Raw genomic sequence first — 22,197 nt, 5'->3', positions numbered from 1 at the left:
AGTAGAGAGGAAACCTGTAGTGGCAGGGTGGTCAGGGAAAGCTTCCTTTAAAAAATGACATTTTGAGGAAAGATTTGAAAATTAGTAAGATGTGTGGGTATGTGGGAGAAGGCAGAATAGACATTATTGTCGTGGGTGGATTGAACCAAGTTGTGACACCGTTACTGCCACTTCAGATGCACCATTCCCACTGCCAGCCTCTGCTCATCATCTGCGCATCCCTCCTGTGCCCGCCTCACCTGTGCATCATCTAAGATTACGGTTTAACTTCTTTAAAGCTGAGTAGTTCTTTAGTAGATAACTTGTGAAGAAATGCGAGTGTGGCATACTTCTCGATAGTTATGTAATTTATCTCATTAAAAAAAATCTGTCACTAATCCTCCAGGTTAGGTAAATATGGAATAATGGTTTAGAATAAGCTGTGAATATCAGTAATAACAACGTTTCACCCATAAGAGTTCCTGCTCGGGCACCTGAGTGGCTCAGTCAGTCAAGTGTCCCACTCTTGGTTTCACCTCCAGCTCATGAGGTCGCAGTTTGTGAGTTCGAGCACTGCATCAGGCTCCACGCTGACAATGTGGAGCCTGCTTGGGATTCTCTCCCTCTCTCTCTCTCTGCCCCTCCCCTGTGCTCGTTCGCTTTCTCTCAAAATAAAAACTTTAAAAACAAAAGGTCCTGTTACTGTGCATTCGTAGAGCACACTCTGTAGCACTGGATCTACAGTGTCTTATGCAGACGCGGCTAAAATAAGAACTGCATGTGAAAACATGAATGTTTCGACTAATTTAGTGGAAATGTGAATGTGATATTAGAAATAGGCTATGTGCTAAGATGGTAAAAATATTTAAAAGCGGAGATGAAAGATTGGTATCCTTAAGATGAAAGACTTAGAATTTTCTCTAAAATGAAACTTATATGACCCGTTGATATTGTATCTAAAAAGGGATAAAGGGCAAAACTTTACACTTCTCAGTGATACCACTAACACTTGAGTTTATGTACTAAGAACTCTCCTTTGGTCATTATTTTTTTTTTTTTTTTTTTTTTTTTTTTTAATGTTTTTTTTTTTTATTTATTTCCAGGAGAGAGAGAGAGAGAGAGAGAGACAGCGTGAGCAGGGGAGGGTCAGAGAGAGAGGGAGCCACAGGCTGAAACAGGGTCCAGGCTCTGAGCTGGCAGTCAGCACAGAGCCCGACGCGGGGCTTGAACCCACGAACCGCGAGATCATGACCTAAGCGAAAGTCGGACGCTTAACCGACTAAGCCACCCAGGCGCCCCACCTTTGGTCATTATTTTACAGCCAACATCTTAAGCAATAATTACAAGTATTTGCCAGGATAATTAAAATTTGGAAAACACTGATGGATCTAGATGCCTTTAAGAAGTTGTTTTATTTGCTAGATGTTGGACATGAAGCGAACTACTTGGATAACTCTAACGCAGTGTCTATATGGAACGGAAAACAAATCCTAGTTAATTTGTGGAGGACGTCTTTTTATCTTTTACACAGGTATCTTTAGGTGGTGTTGATCTCACAGTCCGGGTGCTCACAACAGGATATTGGCCCACTCAGTCAGCCACACCAAAGTGCAACATCCCACCAGCACCACGACATGCTTTTGAGATATTCAGAAGGTAAACACAGATCAAACTTTGTATTTGTAAGTGCACATAATTGTACAGAGTTGATGTGTGAGAAGGAGTTGTATAAACTCTCTTCAGAGGGTCAGTTTACTAATGTCTTTCCTTCAGCCTTAGTGCATGGTTAGTATATTTTGCATTGTTGACGTCTGCCCATGGCTTAGAACAAATTGATTATTGGGTTACTATGGGGAAAAGTGGTCTTGGGAACAGTAGCAGCTGAGCTGCAGGCCAGGGGCAAAGTGTCCTAATAGAAATTAATATTCCCTTACACATAGACGCTTGTTAAGGGTTATTATCCTGTAGTTTATAATTTCAAATGGGTAAAGTTACTCTCTGAAACCTGGTTTGATTTGCTTAAGGTTTTACTTGGCCAAACACAGTGGTCGACAGCTCACACTCCAGCATCACATGGGTTCTGCAGATCTCAATGCCACCTTTTATGGACCAGTTAAAAAGGTAAATATTGTTAGTTTGAACATACCTACATTAAGTAACTTAAAATTAGTGTATAGAATTTATTTCTGATTATTGTTGACTTGGGTAATTTATGTATTTCTCTTATTTTCCTTCCTGTTTGAAATACTCAAAGAGGGAAACTGGCTTTAACTTACATACTTCTGTGCTCTCAGTTGCTAACTTCGTTGAACAGTATGAAGACTGTAGCCTTCCTTCAGAAATGTATAATAATATAATTATGCATTTTTTTTATAAGATTAAATTTGAGACAATATTGCATAAGATAATAAAAGTTGATTTAAGAGCATACAAAGCTGTTAGTCCCTTTTCAAAATTCTCACATCTCCTATAATCCTTGTCCAATAAATCAAAGCCAGGGAGATTAACACGAGATTTGTGAGATGTACAAAGTATTACTAAAGTATTTACTTTAAAAATTAGCAAGACACTACTGAATTGCCTTTGTTTAAAAAACATAATTGCTTTTATACATCCAAAATTGTGAGGTTTAGACTAATAATTTACTTCCATTGCTTGAGGATCTTTCAAATCAGAGCCATTTGCCCTCAAATAAAATAAATTTTTTAGAAGAACATTAAAAGAAAAATACCTAAATTGTCATCAAGGCAGCAAATAACAGTTCATTCTGTATTTTAAGAATAGTCCTACTGGTTTCATAGAAGTAACTATTAACAACTCCCCCCCCCCTTTTTTTTTAATGTTGTTAATGTCTACACCTACTCTAATTTTTATGCTTAAATGAAATGGGAAATATTCTTTACGATTCATTTACTTGAATAATGTTTGACATTATTATATATTTGAATGTAAGTAGTAAAGTTAAGGATACTAAAGAACTCAGCTTTTAATTATGCTTACTTTTGGTTTAAAGGACAGGGTTTTTTCCTAAATAATCATGTTTTCTTTTGAAGTTTGGTTAAACAGATCAGTGGGCCTTAAAAACAATTTGTATGTTAATGACTGAAGGCTTAACTTTCTACTTTGTACTTAAATCATAGAGCAGGAACAGGCTTAAGGATGGCAGAGATTTTTTTTCCCCTCATCCTGTGCTGTTATTTGATCTTCCTGTGATCTGACCACACGCAAAGAAGCCCCTATTACTTTTGGTAGTAATATGATGGCAGTGTTGTCTTTTAAGTCTTTTATTCCATCCTGAACTGTTAAAATAATTTTAGCTGTAACTGTAAGGAATTGTTGATTCATTACTTACTCAGATATATTAAAATGTTCATAATGGGGGGGGAGACAGTTCCAAGTAAAGAGTGTGTGTGTGTGCGCGCGCGTGTGCACACATACATATACACATACCCATTTTTTTTTTAAGTTACATTTGCTTTTTATGTAGGAATAAGTTATGTAGCTTTGCTAAGGAATGTTACACTGTTGGATGTTACAGTGCTTATCTTTCAAACATACTGTTAAAGTTATGAGATAATTATGTCTTGTTTATATTTTTTAAAAAATGAAACAGGAAGATGGATCCGAAGTTGGTGTTGGAGGGGCACAAGTAACTGGCTCTAATACACGGAAGCACATACTACAGGTCTCCACTTTCCAGATGACCATATTAATGCTCTTTAATAATAGAGAAAAATACACATTTGAGGTATGTGTTGGTTATATCAGTTTTAAGCAGTTGTATTGTTTTTGATTCTCACCTGTTACCTGGAGTCTTTCTTATTTGAATAACCTTTTTTATTTATTTATTTTTTTAAATGTTTTAATGTTTTATTTATCTGAGAGAGAGAGACACCGCATGAGCAGGGGAGGGTCAGAGAGAGGGAGACACAGAATCTGAAGCAGGCTCCAGGCTCTGAGCTGTCAGCACAGAGCCCGACATGGGGCTTGAACCCACGAACCATGAGATCATGACCTGAGCCAAGTCGGATTCTTAACCGATTGAGCCACCCAGGCGCCCCTTGAATAACCTTTAAAGCTATTACTATTTGAGTATTATTTTTACTAAGTAACCTTTGAGTTCCATTAGAGAAAACAGCATAAAATTGGGCTGTGGAACTGTGTGACCATCACACACTTACTGGGTCACATTTCATTTAGTTTTTTTACAAACCAGCTTTATTGGAGCATGAGTTTTACATGATAAAACCTATCCCATCTAAGTGCATAATTTTAGGAGTCTCAACAGATCTGTGAACTTGTGTAAGTGCCATCACAATCAAGGTGTAGAATATTACCCCCTAAATTTGTATACTCCTTTGCAATCTGTTCCCTTTCACTCTCCCCAGATTGCCTGTGATCTGCTCTGGATCACTGTAGATGAGTTTTGTTATATAAATGGAATCATAGAACATTTGTTGCTCTTGTCCATCACGTATTTTTGAGAGTCATCTTTGTTGGTTTGTGTATAGTTTCAGTAGTTAATGCCTTTTTATTGCTGAGTGATATTCTATTATATGGATTTACTATGTTTTCTTTACCTACTTACCTGTTGATGGGCATTTGGGTCATTCTCAGATTTAGGCTGTTAGGAATAGAAAGATAGGTTGAACTTTTTTTTTTTTTAATATTTTTTATTTATTTCTAGGAGAGAGAGAGCGTGAACAGGGGAGGGTTAGAGAGAGAGGGAGTCACAGACTCTGAAATAGGCTCCAGGAGCTGGCACAGAGCCAGCACAGAGCCCGACGCGGGGCTCGAACCCACGAACCGCGAGATCATGACCTAAGCGAAAGTCGGACGCTTAACCAACTAAGCCACCCAGGCGCCCCGATAGGTTGAACTTTTTAAGAGATGGCCAAACGGTGTCCCGAAGTGTTGTGCTATTTGACATTCCTGTCAGCGGTGTAAGAGAGCTCCCCCTGCCCCATATCCTCTAAAGAATTTAATAGTCTTTTACATTTTAGTTGTTTTATTTGGTATGTAATTATATCTCATTGTGGATGTAACTTGCCTTTCCTTCAGCCTTTGTGTTCCTGGGCCACTTGCAGGTCTTGTTTGGTAAAGCATCTGCTCCTGTCTTTATTGGGTAATTTTGAAAGCTTTTTACAAATTTTGGATACAAATCCTTTGTCAGATCTGTGTGCTGTGAATATTTTCTCACAGTCACTAGCCTTTTCATTTTCCTTAAATGATATTTTTTGAAGAACAGGAGTTTTTAATATTGAAAAAGTCCAGTTGCCACTTGCCTTTTGTAGTTCTTGGTTTTGATATCCTAAGGAATTATTGGCTGCCCTGACGTTGCAGACATTTTCTTCTAAGCGGCTTTTTAGTTTTAGCTTTCACATTTAGGTCAGTGGTCAATTTCAAATATATATATATATATATATATATATATATATATATATATATTTTAGAGTTAAGATTAATGATTAATTCTTTCCCTCCTTGGGGTGGCTGGCTTGGTTAGTTGGAGAGCATGCAACTTGGTCTAAGCTGTGTGTTCAAGCTTCACATCGGGGGTGGAGTTTACTTACAAGTAAAGTAGAAGTTATGAATTATTTTCTCCCACACACAGATATTCAGTTGTTCATTCCATTGTTGTTTGTCCAAAGCATTGTTCTTCTCCCTTTGAATAACCTGGCACCTTTATGAAAAAAATCAGTTGACCTTGTATGTTTGGGTCTGTTTCTGCATTCTTAGCAATCAAATCTGATTGATTGCTTTCGACATCTGATGCTAGTTTTACACACTTTCTTGGTAGTGTCAGATTTCTTTTTTACACCCTTCGTTCTTTTTTTTCCTTTCCTCCATTAAGACATTTGGTTACATTAAGTTCAGTTAGTCTCTTTTCTCATGCCTTTAATAGGTATGTTGAGTTGAAATAAAGATCACGTGATTCTTTTTACAAAATTTTAAATGTTTATTTTTGAGAGAAAGACAGAGTAGAGCAGGGGAGGGGCAGAGAGAGAGATGGAGACACAGAATCTGAAGCAGGTGCCAGGCTCTGAGCTGTCAGCACAGAGCCGGATGCGGGGCTCAAATTCATGAACCGTGGCATCATGACCTGAGCCGAAGTCGGACACTTAACCAACTGAGCCACCCAGTATCCCAAGATTGTATCCCATTTCAGATACCATCAACATAGAAGTAAATTCAAGTTTGAAATTTAGAGCTGAATTGTAGATTTTTTTTTTTCAGAGAGAGAGAGAATGAGAAGCTTAAGCATGCTCCGCACCCAGTGTCCCAGCACTGAGCGAGCCTAACACACGGCTCAATCTCATGAGCATGAGATCATGACCTGAGCCAAAATCAAGAGTCAAGTGAGCCACCCAGGCGCCCCTGTTAGGCCTGTTTTAATACCTACCTTGATACTTCCATTTAAGAGGTTATTGTTTTTATAGGATACCCCTGAAAGAAATGTTTTGAAACCCAAGTGTTTTAGGTCTGGTGGCTAAGCTCATATCTGTTTCCAGGTGTGTCTTATCTAGGGTGTAACCTTAGTTGTGAAGCATAAGTTACATATGATTTAGTCCCAGGGGTATTAATTAAGCCTTTTCAAACAGGTGGAATTAAATGATCTCTAACAGTTCGAATGTTATCATCTGCTGCTACCATGGGTAATATATTTTAAGCAAAATAAACTGCTTGATAAATGCTAATTAATGTTGGTTTTCAGTCCTACTTTATGAAGAGCTGGCAAAAATAATGAGATAAAAACATAAACTCACTTTCTAAAGCCATTATTAGAATAGCTAGTAATTTTAGTGGGTCAGGCTTACTCTTCCCTTTCGCAACCGACTTGGGATCACTGATACTAATGGGCATCATTAAGCAGAAAGTAAAATTAAGCAGAAAATTCCTTTAATATTTCAAGTTTTAGCTAAGTAACAAACCAGATGCCTAAGCATAAATGGCATGTGTAGAATGCCTATGGCTCCAGAGCCTTCTGGCTGCCGCCATCCTGAATGGGGGCTACTGGCTGTTGGCATCTTGAAGGGGGGGGCCACTGTGAGAAGGCACTTGCTGTTTGTACTCATACTGTATGTTACAGTGTGTTGTGAAAGTAGTTTTAGCCAGCTCTTTTACACAGATCACCTCCACAAATTAGAGAGGATAGTTTAAAGTAATACTTTAAAAGAAAGCCGATTTTTTTTAACTCTGAATATTCTTTATGAGTTCAGTAAAATGGTGTATTTGCTATTTAATGCTACATAACACATCTCAAGACTCAGTGGTTTAAAGCAGCCTCTAACAGTGTATTATCTTTCCTGGTTTCTGTGGGTTAGAGGTTTAGGAGGGGCTCACTTGGGGAGTTTTGGCTCAGTTTCTCATGAGGTTGTGAAGATGTTACCTGGGGCTTCAGTCATCTAATGTTTGTCTGCGTCTGGAAAATACGCTTATAAGCTCTCAGAATACTCTTCCTTCCACATAGCTGGCAAGTTCGTTTCGGCTCTTGATGTCTCTCCGTGTGGCCCTTACCACAGGGTTATTCAGCAGTCCTCACGTACCAGTGGGCACTTCTCCCCAGCCTGAGCCATCCAAGAGCCCCACGCGGAATCTGGTGTGCTTTTATGACCTAGCCTTCGAAGTCACATACTGTCACTTCCTTATTTTCCTGATCACCCAAGTTAGCTCCAGTACTGTGAGGGGATCACACGAGGTTAGAACATACCAGGTCATTGGGCCATCTCAGAAGCTGCCTGCAATAGGTGGCATTCGTTTGTTACGTCACATTTCATCCATGCTAGTCAAGCTGCTGAAGCTTTTTCTCTTTTTATGTATTTCTTTAATGAATACAGGTTTGTGTTATGGTTTAAAATAGCTAAAATCAGGAAATACATAAAGTGGTAGTCTCTACCTCAGATTATAGTAACTAGCATTTGGTTTTTGAAAGGGATATAGATATTAATACATATTTTTCTCACCATTCTTTATTACAATTTTTACATTTTCTTGAAAGTGAGTCTGAAATATAACAACTAATTATGGATAATAGCAAAATTAATGTTAGGCAGTAGCACTTAATTGGAAAACAATTAAAAATGAGTGATCACTGATATCTCATGAAGAAGTTCTAACAATCATTAATGACATAATTTCACATATATAAAGGAAAGTGTTTGGAAATACAAAGTGAAATAGACAGTTTACAATCACAGAAATCCCTCACAAATGTCCTGATTGACCAAACAATAAAAAAGATCTTCTAGAAGATTTGAATAACATAATTAGCAAATTAAAGTGGAAAGCTATACAGAGAACTTTGAACTCAGAAAGTAAAATAACACCTATTGCTCTTGGAAATACATGAGGCTGGCATAACCTTGTTACTAAAAGTGAACAAGGAGAATACAAGAAAGCAAAGGTTGTAGGTTATTCAACTTTAAATGTACAAATTTTGGGGTGCTTGAGTGGCTCAGTCAGTTAACTGTCTGACTCTTGAATTTGGCTCGGGTCATGATCTCATGGTTCGTGGGATCGAGCCCTGCATATAGTAAATAACTATTTGCATGGAGCCTGCTTGGGATTCTCTCTCTCTGCCTCTCCTTCGCTCACTTGTGCTCTCTCTGAAAATAAATAAGTAAACTTAAAAAAAAAAAGGAAATGTACAAATCTTAAATTATGAGCAAGTCCTACTCCAGTGTGTCCAAATAGGATTTATCCCTAGAATACAAAGGAATTTGTTAACATAATCAAGATTTCATCATCATCATCATCATCATCACAATAATAATAAAATTAACTGGGCACTTGCTGTATTGACAGACATTGCAAGGAGAAAATCAATTAAAGATTTCTACAGGCATATAAAAAGCATTTGTAGTAGTCCGTCTCCATTTCATATTTCCAGGATATGGGGACTCTTAGCCACCTAAGAATAGAATGAAATGCCCTTAATGTCATAAGGTTCTATCTAACGAGAAACCTAATAAGCAGTAGTTAGAAGTAAAATATTAGACCTCTGCCCATTAAAGGTAGGAACAGGTTTTAGGATATCTGCCTAATTATTACTGTTATTCAGCATTGTTCTGCAGGTCCTAAAACACTAAGAAAAAGTAAAATTTATAAAATATCAAGAGTTGACAAAATTTGTAGGCAGTGTGATTGTCAGCTATGATAATCACCTGAGAACATTCTCAGAAGAGTTCAGTTGAAAAATCAACTTCTATATAAATCGGTTAATCAGAAAATGACCTGAGGAAAGCAATATTTTAATAAGAATCATCTTTTCCTAGAACTCATTCTAGCAAGAAAGGTAGAAGACTTCTACCAAAAAGTTACAAAGCAAAAGAAAATGAAAGTGTAAATGTGCCTGAATAGGAAAAGTATACGTTATAGAGGAGGTATCCCATTTATATTTAACGTTGATACTGTTGTATTGATGAGCATGTTCATGTACATACACATGTGTGTATGTATTTGTGTTCCTGTGTGGATATGTATGTGTAAGAAAAGGCATAAAGGATGCACACTGCAATGCAGTAGTCACCTGAGAATGATCTGTAATTGTAAAGTATCACCTAAGAAGGTATTTCTTGTTTTCTTCATGATTAAACAATAGAGTATGTGATTAAGTCACTTTTCATATATAATAATTGTAATCAACATTCTAATAATAGCACCTATTTAATTTGCTGGGGTTAACATTTATAGTATTTGAAATGGCTAAAATAGGTAGACATACAGAGATCATTTGAGGCAAAGGAATGTGCCTCCTTGTCACTAAAACTCACGTTTCCTTCATTCCTCACTGATAGTCCTTTAGAGAAATCCAAGAAATCCAAGCTCAGACTCCTGTGAAAGAGGGAATGACTCTCTCCAGATCAGTTACACTATCAATATGCCTATTCTTCCTGAGCTGCTTTTGAGAAAGAATAGCTTTTACACAGTAAATCAGAGCAATCTGTCCTGCTGTGAGGACTTGGTGGCATCATCATACATCAGTAGACATGTAGGAACATTGTATACATGTACACTTCCCTTACTGTCCCATGGACCAAAGAGGAGCGTAGTGAATCAAGAAATTACGCGTTCATTCTTCCCCAAATTGCTTTTTTTACAATTGCATTTTATTTGTACATGGTAAGTAGCAAAAATTATCACTTCAAAACATTTCTTACTGTTTTTCATGATTAGTGTTAATTACCAGGTATTTAAATTTTTTTTTTCATTTGGTCATACAGGCAGTATCAGCATGGATTGTAAATTTTGATTATATGATAGAAGGCCTTAGCTTGGGCTGACTTTGCTTCTTTCTGTGAAAGAAGTTGCTGAGCAGAAGTAGCGTGGATCACCTGGGAAGGAGGATTGTAGAGTTTTTCTAAAGTCAGCAATCCTATGTTAGTAACACTATCTTTTTTTACTTAATATTAAAGCAGGTGCCCAGTAATCTCTGATGGATGACATTTTTAGACAAGGCCTTCTATCTCCTGAAATAAAAAAGCACTTGCCTTTTCCATAGTTTTTATTTGAATCACCTTTTCCTCTAGTTTATTCAGATAAGTGGATTTTAGTGGTGTGTCCTAATAATCAGGGAATTCTTTGTTGTAAATTACTTATTTAATGTAATTATCTCTCTCTCCTCCCCAGTCAGTTTTCCTTAGTAATTAACTAATCTACTTTAATCTTTCAAAAAGTCTGATTCTGTCAATCTGATACATTTCAGGAAATTCAACAAGAGACAGATATCCCTGAAAGAGAGCTTGTTAGAGCGCTGCAGTCCCTCGCCTGCGGTAAACCAACTCAGCGGGTTCTCACAAAAGAACCCAAATCAAAGGAAATAGAAAATGGTCACATATTTACAGTTAATGATCAGTTCACATCCAAACTACACAGAGTCAAGATTCAAACAGGTATCTGGAATTATATTTTTCCTCTTAAAAAATGGTATTTTTTTCCTCTAAATAAATTATCTGTTGGATTTCTTTTTTAAAAAACAGTAATGCTTTTCTGATGCTGCGTGACACATAGGCTTGAGGAATAAAGCAGCTTCTATTCATATGTGTTCCCGTCAAAATACAATTGACTCCAAGTACAGTGAGCATTTAAAAAAGTAATTTGTAGTGTGAACAAGGTACTTATATCCATTTGGTTTTCAACAGGTAAATACAATTCTGTCAATTAGTATTTGTAAAATAAGTGTTTTTAACTGGTTGAGTTAACTAATAATAATGGACACCTTTTTCAAACGGATTTACAAATTTCTCAGACTTGAGTGTTATCTATCTAAAGTTTGAGTTTTAGATGCAGCTATTTATGTTTTGATGGGTATTTTTTAGGTTGAAAAACGTTAAAAACATATTCTCTCTCTGATTTAAAAGCTTAGAAATGACCCTATTGTGAACAATTTGTAATGTATTTGTTTTTAATTAATAGTGAATATCTTGTTTATTATATACTTAATATAATGTACGATGTGTTTTCTGTGTATTTAAGGGGAGAGCACTTTTCTTTTGCTCATGTTTAAAACTCTAACATGGTTTGTTCCCTGATTTCAATATTACGATTAGACGAGCTTCCCAGGACTGACCCAGCATTACAGCTCTGTAGTCTTTGCAGTAAAATAGTATTTTAAAACAAGTTTTAAATGACTGTAGTTTCTGTGTCTTTAAAAACTTGTGTTTGTATTATACATTAATAAGAGTATTTTTAAAATTATTTTAATATCAAATCTATAACATTGCCAGAACACATGGAAAAAAAAAAAAAACGTTGTGTGCACACTGCTGCTGACCTGTTTGACCCTGACTGGATTTGTCTGCCTTCTGCACCAGGGCGATGTCTCTTGTAGAGCACTGCCTACTTTGTCCCATATTTGCAGACCGTATCATTGTGACTTCATCACCCCACAAGTGGCCCCATGTTTGGACACAGGTGTGAACTGAAAATAAAAATAGAACTATGCTTAAAAATTCATGGGATAAAATCTCTTTTTTTCCCCCCAGTGCAGAGCATAAGACTTTACAGGTATGGGTAGATACGGGTTCTGGATTTCAGGACTTGTTTGTATCCTAGAGGAAGATGTATGGTGATATATATCTGAATTACCAAACCTCACCCTACTTTACCCTAAATAAGTAACTCTTTGTAATCCTGGATTCCATCATGTCTAGCAGTAATAATGTCAGATACTACTGTTGTTAATCAAAAAAATGGTCTTCACTCTGGATTTTTAATTTGGGGTGGTAGTGGTGGTGATTGTGTGTATTTGTGTGTGTGTGTGTGTGTGTCTGTCTGTGTGTGTGTAGTATTTTAGGTCTGATGAAAATTGAATTTTTTATTTTTGATATCAAGTGTGTGTGTGTTGTATAGTATTTTAATTAAAATAGGAATGCAGTTATGTATGATAAGGAGTTCAGCTAGATAATCTCTTAGAAAGTTCTTTTCAGTTATAAAGTTCTATAAAGAAATAATGTTTTCATTTAAGAATGCCACTTAGGTTATCATGGCTCCTAAAAATATTTTGTAGAAGTTAAAATTTTCTTTCTGGTGCTAAGTATGTGACCACATGGGTTTTTCTTAAGTTGTCCAAACACATCCTTGCCCTTTGCCTCATAATCAAAGAGACTCTGTCCTAACCTAATTATGCTGCTCTTACTGTAGTCAGCAATCAAAGTTCAAAGAATTTAAAAGTATTACTCAAATAACACAACCTTTGAAAAGAATTAGATTCACTATAATCTACAGCAGTTTCCATAGTCAACAGTTTTCGCTGCCACCTCACCTCCTTTTCCCCAACCCTTTCCCAGATATAGCTAGACACATCCGTACTGTACCCCATTGACAAGCATGTGCCTCTGTTATGTTCTTCTTAAGGGAAAGGTATCATGTGAGGCTGTGAGAGTGAGCTCCTGCCCTCACATTTTAAGAAACCTCCTAATCCAGTGTGTACCAGTCTTCCGATGTCTACGTAGGTGGCCTCATCTAGCAGAACACAGGAGATTGTTTTTAAAAAATTATCTTTTTCCTGCACCTTTTTAAGTATTTTCAAATCCATAGAAAGAGTGAGAAACACCACAATGGACAAAGCTATATATGGCCATCACCTGTTTTTTGTCCCATTTGCTCTGATGCCCTTGACCCCACACTCCCCCTTCATATATGTATATATTTGCTACAGCATTTTAAATTAATCTGCAAACATTACACTCCCCCCACCCTAATACTTAAGCATAAATTTATCTCCTTAGATAAGGTATTTTCCAAAATAATTGTAATACTGTATCACACCCAAGAAAATTAGTAATTCCATAATCTTTATTTGTATAAATAAATATTTTATACCACCCCTACTTATTTATCCACAGTTGCCTCAAAAATGCCTTTCTAGGGGCGTCTGGGTGGCTCAGTCAGTTAAGCATCTTACTTCAGCTCAGGTCATGATCTCGTAGTTCATGAGTTTGAGCTCTGCCTCAGGCTCTGTGGTGTCAGCTAGAACCCAGAGCCTGCTTCAGATACTATGTCTCCCTTTCTCTCTGCCTGCACTCTTGTCTCTCTCCCTCAAAGATAAACACTAAAAATAAATAAATAAAATGCCTTTCATATCTTACTCTTTAGATCCAGGATTCAGTCAAGGTTTCCCCATTACATTGATTTTTAAGTGCCTCTTTTTTTTTTTAAATGACATTGGCTTTCTTGAGGAAAAGCATTATTCTTTCTTAGTAGGTCATTTTAATCTAATTTTACTCTTCTTGTTAAGATATTGATTATCTTTAACTCGGAAAACGATACTGAAAGTAGAATTCTTAACCAAGGGGTTCTAAGTAGAGACTGCTGAATGGATATGCACATCAGAATGATCTTCTGAGTTGTACAGTCTGCTGTCTCGTGGATGTGCCCATGCTGAAGCCAGCAGTGTCTTAGGTGGTTCTTTGTAATTTTCCGATTTCTGCCTCCCGAAACTTCATTATCTATCTCTTACTGAATACCAAATAAACAAAAAAAATCCATTACTTTTCTTTTTCTGCTACCTCAGAGCAGAGTTTTAAGAGAAAGGGCCTTCTGTATTTCATCCTGAGCAGTTGCCTTGAAGGCAGGAGGGAAGAACAGTCAGCCCTCTCTTCGCTTCTCCAGAAGGTTAGAGTATAGTATGCACTAGTGATCAGGGACTGTGACATAAAGAAAAATCAAGACATATGATAAATTGTTTAGATAATCTCTGAGAGGAACAAATAAATGACTTGTTACGGAGTTCCTTTACCTGACATCCCAGTGGTACTTTCTAATTATTTAAACTGAGCTAACTACATCTTGGCAATATATAAATTTCCTCCTCTCAAAATATCTTGGCGTCGTGTTGGTAAAATACTAGTTGACCTCTGGAAATCACAAGCAGTGAAAGTTATTTATGATAAGTTGTCTATAAAATGTATATCCAGCTACCATGTTTCTTTCAGGAGAGGAATCCTTGTATTCAATAAAAACAAGATTGGTTTTATTATCTCTGTAAAATTAAATTCCTAATAAATAAGAAGAATAAGCAGAATTTTTATATCCGTGATTGTTAACTTATTTAAGTATTTGTTAAACGGTGAAGTAGGTCTCTTTTGAATGTTTTCTTGAATTAATAAGTGTACGTGTATACTCAGTTTGAAATTGGTTTTTCTGTGTGGATAATACAAATTATATTTGTTTATAAACTACATTTTTTCATTACACGGTAATTACATGGTAAACGTCTTTGTCTTTTAGTTGCTGCCAAACAAGGTGAATCTGACCCAGAAAGGAAAGAAACGAGGCAGAAAGTAGACGACGACAGAAAACATGAGATAGAAGCTGCTATAGTGCGGATAATGAAGTCCAGAAAGAAGATGCAGCACAATGTATTAGTAGCAGAGGTAAGGGCGCTGCAGGACTAGGTCAGGGTCAAAAAAGCAAAATAATAATAAAATAAGTTCAAATTTAGGAAAGAACTGTATTCAAGTTGCTTAAAACCTAATTTTAGAATAAGGAAACTATAGTCTGATAACACTTTTCATTAAAAGTATGGCACTTGACAGCCTTCAGTGTCCAGCCTAACTCACAGTTTGTATGGGTGTATGTATGTATGTATGTATGTATGTATGTATGTATGTGTATATATCTACTTTCCTGTTGTATTGATCTTCTTTAAAAATAAAACAAAAAATAGTTTATGAAATAAAACTAAATTAACTTATGAAATAACTAGTATCTAAAAATAGAGCAGCACATATAGATGACCTTAGAGCATTGTGGAATTAAGTTTCTGAGAGAGGAGATACTGTGAAATAAAGATATCAGATATTTAAAAAAATAATAAAATAAAAAAAGTGTGGCACTTGATAGCCAAGCATAGCAGTAGTCCAGATATGGTCTTGCAGTAAAAATAATAGAATATCGTCACATGAAGAATAAAAACAAATTTTGCTGCTACTTAATACTTTGATGTTAAACAGACTACTTTTATTTCCAAAAATAATCATTTATTGAGTGCTTACATATTTATAAATTTGGAAACTAAGGAGGGGAAGCCTCCTGGAAAGGCCATTGAACTAGGTAAGAAATGATTAGGGCTTAATAAATATTGGTAGAGGATAGAGAGCTGAGTGAAGACAAATGAGAAGTTGCCATTTACTGAGTGTCCATGGGAAATGAGAGGATTCAAGCACACATAGGCTTCTGGCTGAAGAGAAGGAGGGACAGTGTGCTGCTGTATCTGCGTGTCCATTAGCAGTATTTTGCACAAACTGACTTTGTGTCACGTGCCAAAGGAAGAGAATGATTAAGAATGATGGGGCGCCTGGGTGGCTTAGTTGGTTAAGCGTCCGACTTTCGCTTAGGTCATGATCTCGCAGTTCGTGGGTTCGAGCCCCACGTCGGGCTCTGTGCTGACTGCCAGCTCAGAGCCTGGAGCCTGTTTCAGTCTGTGACTCCCTCTCTCTCTGACCCTCCCCTGCTCACGCTGTCTCTTTCTCTCTCTCTCCTAGAAATAAGTAAAACATTAAAAAAAAAATTTTTTTTGGAAAAAAAAAAAATGGTCAGTTATTTCAAAAATCATGATTTAAAAAGTCAAACACTTAAAACACATTAGCAATTAGATAATTCATGGATTTTCCCAGACATTTTTCATTGTTCTGGTAGAGTGGGCATTCGACGGCCGGGCCAGGAGAGTCCCTTGTCCTTTGAGATCTTGGCTCACAGGAAGGGGCACAGAGCAATACTGGAGAACTGGGTGTTGAGTTGAGGTGTCCTGGATTTTATATTTTTGGCGGGAAGATACTCCACATGTCCGTACACTAACCTTGAGGAAGGAAGGGAAAGAAGGTGGGATTGAGGGACTGTTGATGTACAAAGTCCAGGAGAAGAAAGGAGAGCAAGCTGTATAAAGAGCACAGGTGGGTGGTAGATGTGTTAACAAAGATGCTGCTGAATATGCCTCTCTTGGGATGCAGGGTGGGGTGCGGGGGGTGTGCTGGTCAAGGATGGATAAATGTGTCTGAATGAACAAATGTGTATGTGTAAGGTGGTGGGAGTCAAAGGAATTGCAAACTGCAGTGGTCTCTCTCCCCTCTGTGGAACAGGATGTGAGGTGACGGAGCACAGGAACTCGCTGAACTGGAACACATTAAATTTGTGTTATCAGTCCGTACGCGAGACTGGCAGCCTTTTTTCCTAATGGCCGGTTGTAGTGTGAAAGCAGCCACCAGTAACAATTCAGTGTGGCTGTGTTCCAGGAAGAATTTATAGAAACAGGCAATGGGGCTGTGTTTGGCCTGTGGGCTACATCCTGCTGACTCCTGGTCTGCCCAAAAGGTGTAAAAACAGCTTTACTCCGCAAGGAACTAAGTAGTGCATTTTGAATGATGTCGGAAATGGGGGACCGGTACCTGTGGAAGAGAACCAAAGGAATCGGGGAGTTGAGGGCACTGTTGACAGTGCAGCCGAAGTGATCTTGTCTATAGTCCAGACCCTGTCAAGAGGGAGATAAAGGTCGAAAGAAGTTATTGGTAGCTCTTAAGAAAGAGAGGATGAGAGAGCTTGGGTTGGGAACAAGTTTGTTGAAACTGGAGTGATAATACTAGGAAGGAGGTAGATTTTCGTTGGAGGGGAAAGTCTCAAGTTTCAGATTTCAAAGAATTGTCAATCCATAGGGTCTTGGGAAATGATGCAACAGGAGTAAAAGCAGATTGGCTCATGGACGGGTGGGTGTTCTGCAGGAGAGGCAGCCTGGTCAGTGAGGACAGCGTGAACTTTGGGGGCACAGAGGTTTAGGTTCTCATCTCTGACTGTTGGTTTTGTTTACTTTTAGTTTATGTCAGTCTCGCTGCCCGGCTATTTTCCTCACTTTGCAGGCTTAAGAGCATTAAGTAAATTAACATGTACAGAGTAACTGAGATATAGTGCACAATCAGACTTCGGCTGTTGCTGTAGTTACTGTCTTATTATTACTGATGTCACCTTCCCTAGAATCCTGACATCACTAGCACTTCCAGCAGACCAGACATTGCCGTTCATTTTCCCAGGGTCCCAGTGCTCGTAAATGGGAGAGCTGGGATTTGAATCTAGATACTCTGGGTCCAGAGTCTGTGCTCTTAAGTACATTATGATTCCCAAATTCTGTGAATTGGGAGAATAACCCAGAAGTTAGTAGATGATAGCTTCAAAATGGTTAAACCATAGCGGGTATACATTCATGCTAATATATTCCAACTAACTCAACTACTAACCCACGTTAGCATTTGTGTTCTGATGAGGTACGTTCTAACCCGTATGTTACATTTTCAAATAAAACCTTTTGATTTTCAAAGTCAGTTTTTGACTTTAGTGATCACATTACTAGAGTTTGATAGGAATCTTAAAATGACACATCCGTTCTGTTCAAAGGTAAGAATTTTTGTGTGTTTATGTGGAAATGTTACATGTTTTTTTAAATTTTCTGGTAGGAATTCGTTGTTCTCCTTTCTCTTCTAGGTAACTCAGCAGTTGAAGGCTCGATTCTTACCAAGTCCAGTTGTTATTAAGAAACGTATTGAAGGACTTATTGAGAGAGAATATTTGGCACGAACACCTGAGGATCGCAAAGTATACACATATGTAGCATAAAATGCGTTCAGAAATTTGATTTATTCTTGGACTGTACTCTTCGCATGGACTGAGAAGTTCTTTTAAATCATTAAATATTAAGACGACCATCTCTTCTATTAAATTACAGTACATGTTCTAGACCATTCAGATCGAGCCTTTACTCCCTTTGAGAGTTTTCAACATCAATTGATTGAGCTTAAGGCTTTACAACGTTTATCCCTGTAGAGATCATCTTTACAGTTCCTCGGGAAAATGTGAATGTGCTGCGTTTTGTTTTCAATACTGTATGAAAACAGGAAAAAAATAAAAGAAAAATTTAGAAAATACAGCTCATTAAAATAAAATTGTTGGATTTCATTTCCCCAGGTCTTCAGTGTTGATGTAAATGTGTTTTGTAGCGTTGCTTAGCACTTTGCGCATTGTATAAGTTGGGTAACAAAAATGGTAAAAGAAATGACACAATTCCCCGTTATCTTGCTCTGCTTAAGACCTTTCTTTAACGAGTCTTGTTTAATTTAAAGGTTTGATAAATATACAAAGACCCCGGCATACATGTGAGCATGCTTTATTCTACCACTTGCACTTACTGATCTCACAGCCTTATGACCACGAACCTTTATTTTGGGTTCCATACGCTCCCTGGTTTGGTTTTCCCCTATTGTAATTTGAGATTCCCCAAATTAAGTCCTGATGATTAGGTTTTGTTCTGCGTTATCTCTAGAGAGAGAAAATATTTTAGTATGTATAAAGTGTACAATAATTTTTTGCTGTTGTACTCACTGCTAATAGTGGATTGTATAGGGCAGTGTTTTTATTTCATTTATTGTAGACAAAAATAAATGATTTACTATACACACACCCACTAACTCAAGTATGTCAGAGCACAAAGTTGGCAGCTGGTTGTATTTAATTCAGACCCTTTGAAAAGCACATGCAGCCTATACTTTGTTTATAAATATCCTAGGTTGCCCCTCTTAAATATATATTTTGGTGAAGCTGGGGTGCACTGTTAATTTTCTGTTTTGAAATGCATTCTAAAGATGCAATAAATATGATTACCTTGATATTTTTTAATGAGATCTTCAGTTCTTGCAGCTGTGTTTTGGGAAGTGATAAGCAATATTTTTCAAACCTGATGATTCTTGGGTATTTAGCTATTGTCCTCCAAAGAGTCATCGTTTCATGTTCTCAAAGATGTACTTTGTGCTGAAGATTCATGTCAGTTATCCTGTGCTTCCAACTTTCACCAATGTTTTTTACCTGATCCGCCAAGGATTGTAGTTTGCTTTAACTTCAGAGTATTTTTATCTTCCAATTTTATTTAATTTTGTTTCATTTTGTTTTCATAAGACAATGTTTCAGCTGTGTAATCGGGGCAAACCACTATAGGTTTCTGATAGAAAAGTGAAATGTTACTAATGAGTTCAAATAACAGACTCTTGGTTGATTATCAGTACTGTTGATCCATTTATTAGAATGTATGTCTCAGAAGATGGTTTCTGTCTAAATTTATGGTCAAGTTACAACAATTGAGTTCTAATATGGATTAAAAACTCCACATAAATATTTTTTCCCCGTGCGTCTTGGGTTATAATTTTCCTTTTAGCCTTGGCAGTGCATTTAATTCTGTCTCCATTTGTACTGTAGAATTATAAGCCTTATACTCTTAATCTCTACATTTTCCACTTTTACGTGATGCAATTAAGATGCAGACAAAAACTCTCATGAACATCATTCTCAGGATACTTTTACCATACTTGAGTGATAGTAGGGAAGATGTAAAACGGAAAGCCAGAGGGTTCTACTTTCTCAGTTTTACATAACTGGATTTCTGTAATGGGAAGGTGTTTGTCTGCAGAAAGATACTGGTACTTCAGATGTCACTGCTTTTTTTTATTGCTCTCAATTCCCAATTAAATAATTATAACACGTTGGGAAACGAACAACTCAGATTGTCAAGTTAATAAATATGAAAGGTGTAAAAACTTCGTTTGAAATCTCAATAAATAAAAGTTTAAGTGCCATTTTAAACTACTAAAACTCAGTAGAGTTAAATTTATGTTTTGTCTCAAGTCTGGATGTACAGATCAAATTTAGAGCTTAAAGACACTTGTTAGTTTGGGAGCACCGGCTTGAGACTCTAAATGCTTACAAATGTACTGAAACACATTTCTGAACTACATTTGAGTTGACTGGAGAATGATACTGCATTGAAAGACAAAATTGGGTCACCTAACAGTTTTATGTTTTAGCTTTTAAGTATTATTTTAGCTCATAATGGTACATACTGACATTGCTTTCTTTTCAGCAAGAAGTCATTCATGCTGTTAATTTCTGGGTTTTAATGTCTTAATTTTTAAGAATAATACATCCTAATCATTTAATCCTGTTGATGTGAATAAATTTTGATGACTTACTTGAAGAAATTTGAGGGTGGATACATAGTTTTCTAACTACGAAAATGATGTAATCTTTGTTCACTTGCTAAGTTGTAATTCTCTGCTATCGTTTTGAAATCCAGGACAGTGTTTTTTTTTTGAATTGTTATATAGTTATATTATTTAAATATTGAAAATTCATTGCAACTAGGGAACACAGCCTCACAAAATAAAATGTGGTTGTGAATGCAAGGATTTTTTTTTTATGTCAGTGAATTTTACAAGGGGATGGCAGAAGAGGTGTATGGATATATTAGAATGACCTGTGTAGACTTGTACACACAGACATGTACCACTCCTAACCCCCCAGGATGCTGACGCACCTTCTTGGTAAGAATCCTTGTCGGAGTAAAGCACTGTTGATGGTCCACTCCCCCCCGGTGTGCGTGGAAGTAGCAAGAAAGGTTTAGGAGACCACCATTGACATTAAGATTACACCTACATCCCTAGGTAACTATTGCATTGGCATCATCTCAGTCTTTGAAAATGTTACTTTGTTCCTCAGTTTGGAAAGTAATTTTAATATGTTAGATCCAGATAATGCTATTTTTGTTTACAGTTGTAGAGACGCATTTTGAATATAGAGGGTTTTATTTTTGTCTACTACAACTTAAGACAATTTTTAAAGCTTAATTTTATATAAGCTGTCTGGCATTTACTGCTGTTAGATTCTTAGTTTGGGGAGGAGAACTGTTAGGCGTCAGAACTGTTAGATCCCACATTTTACTTATTCGGTGCATATTATCTAGGTATTTTGTAATCCGTGGATATGAATTGTAACAGCATACCAAGTTAGTAGAATTGTTATGAATTCTATTTTCCAAAACAGATAATTAGAAGTGTTAAGCAAACAGTTTAAAACAACACTGAGGTCCTTATTACCATGTGCCAGACACTGTTCGGGTTTTCTGTGCATTATTTAACTTAGTTGTCACGTCCGCTCTCTGAGGTGAGAACTGTTGGTTGTATCAGCATCGTCCAAGGCGACACTGGGAAATGGCAGAGCCATGAAGTTGGACCTGGGTTTGAGCCTGTGTTCCGTGTTGTAGATGGACATGGCTTTCTGTTTATAAACCTAACTGTTTTACTTCATACCTCATTCACGTGAAGGAAGGTTAGAGGATGTCGTATGACAAACTAAACCTGAAGCTTCTCAAAGTGGAATTTGAGATAATTTGTCTTCATATTTACTGAAAATCAGTTTTGGTAGGAAGGGAAACAGGAGGTAATGCCTCCTTTTCAGGCATCTTAGTGGAAGTTTTATATCCTTCAGTGGATGACGTGGATAGATGCTTAACTTAAAGTCAAGTTGTGAATTCTAAAGAACATTTTCTTTATTGTGTGCCTTCGCTGTACCAAATCAATTAGCCAGAAGGAAGGCGAGACCTAAAACAGTGTATTTAACAAGTGACAATGCAGAGATGGGTCGTGAGGCTAGAGAGAGAACATGAATAGCTAGAAAGTTCTGAAAAGTCATTGAAAAATTTGAGAAGTAGCGAATTTGTGATTATGTCATATAAATGTTTGATCCTCAAATATTAGGATCTTCAGTTGAACCTCTAGTGAGCTGTGCAAACGTGGCCTTGTTCTGTGAGGAGCTCTAGATACTCATGTATGTTTTTTAGTAACGTCTCAAATTTGAATAGTTGGATAACAAAGTACAGTTCAAATCATACATAAAACTAAGTTCTTGCAG

At 37.0% G+C, this 22,197-nt stretch overlaps 1 protein-coding gene across 2 annotated transcripts in view; it reads left to right on the top strand.

Annotated features, from left to right (window-relative positions):
• Window positions 1-19,629, top strand: part of CUL3 (cullin 3) — a 94,810-nt gene extending 75,181 nt beyond the window's left edge. For both annotated transcript variants that reach the window (XM_039236827.1, XM_039236828.1), the window contains 6 exons: window positions 1,511-1,635; window positions 2,004-2,100; window positions 3,593-3,727; window positions 10,685-10,871; window positions 14,710-14,855; window positions 17,950-19,629. In XM_039236827.1, the coding sequence (XP_039092758.1) occupies window positions 1,511-1,635; window positions 2,004-2,100; window positions 3,593-3,727; window positions 10,685-10,871; window positions 14,710-14,855; window positions 17,950-18,081 (822 nt within the window). In that variant the 3' untranslated portion in view covers window positions 18,082-19,629. The remainder of the gene's footprint in view (window positions 1-1,510; window positions 1,636-2,003; window positions 2,101-3,592; window positions 3,728-10,684; window positions 10,872-14,709; window positions 14,856-17,949) is intronic.
• The last annotated feature ends 2,568 nt before the right edge of the window (window positions 19,630-22,197 follow it).

The sequence above is a fragment of the Hyaena hyaena genome, unplaced genomic scaffold (genome assembly GCF_003009895.1).
Source record: "Hyaena hyaena isolate Hyena2069 unplaced genomic scaffold, ASM300989v1 scaffold_117, whole genome shotgun sequence".
Classification (NCBI taxonomy): domain Eukaryota; kingdom Metazoa; phylum Chordata; class Mammalia; order Carnivora; family Hyaenidae; genus Hyaena; species Hyaena hyaena.
The sequence above is the reverse complement of the archived record's forward strand: the minus strand, read 5'-3'. Positions and strand labels throughout refer to the sequence as shown.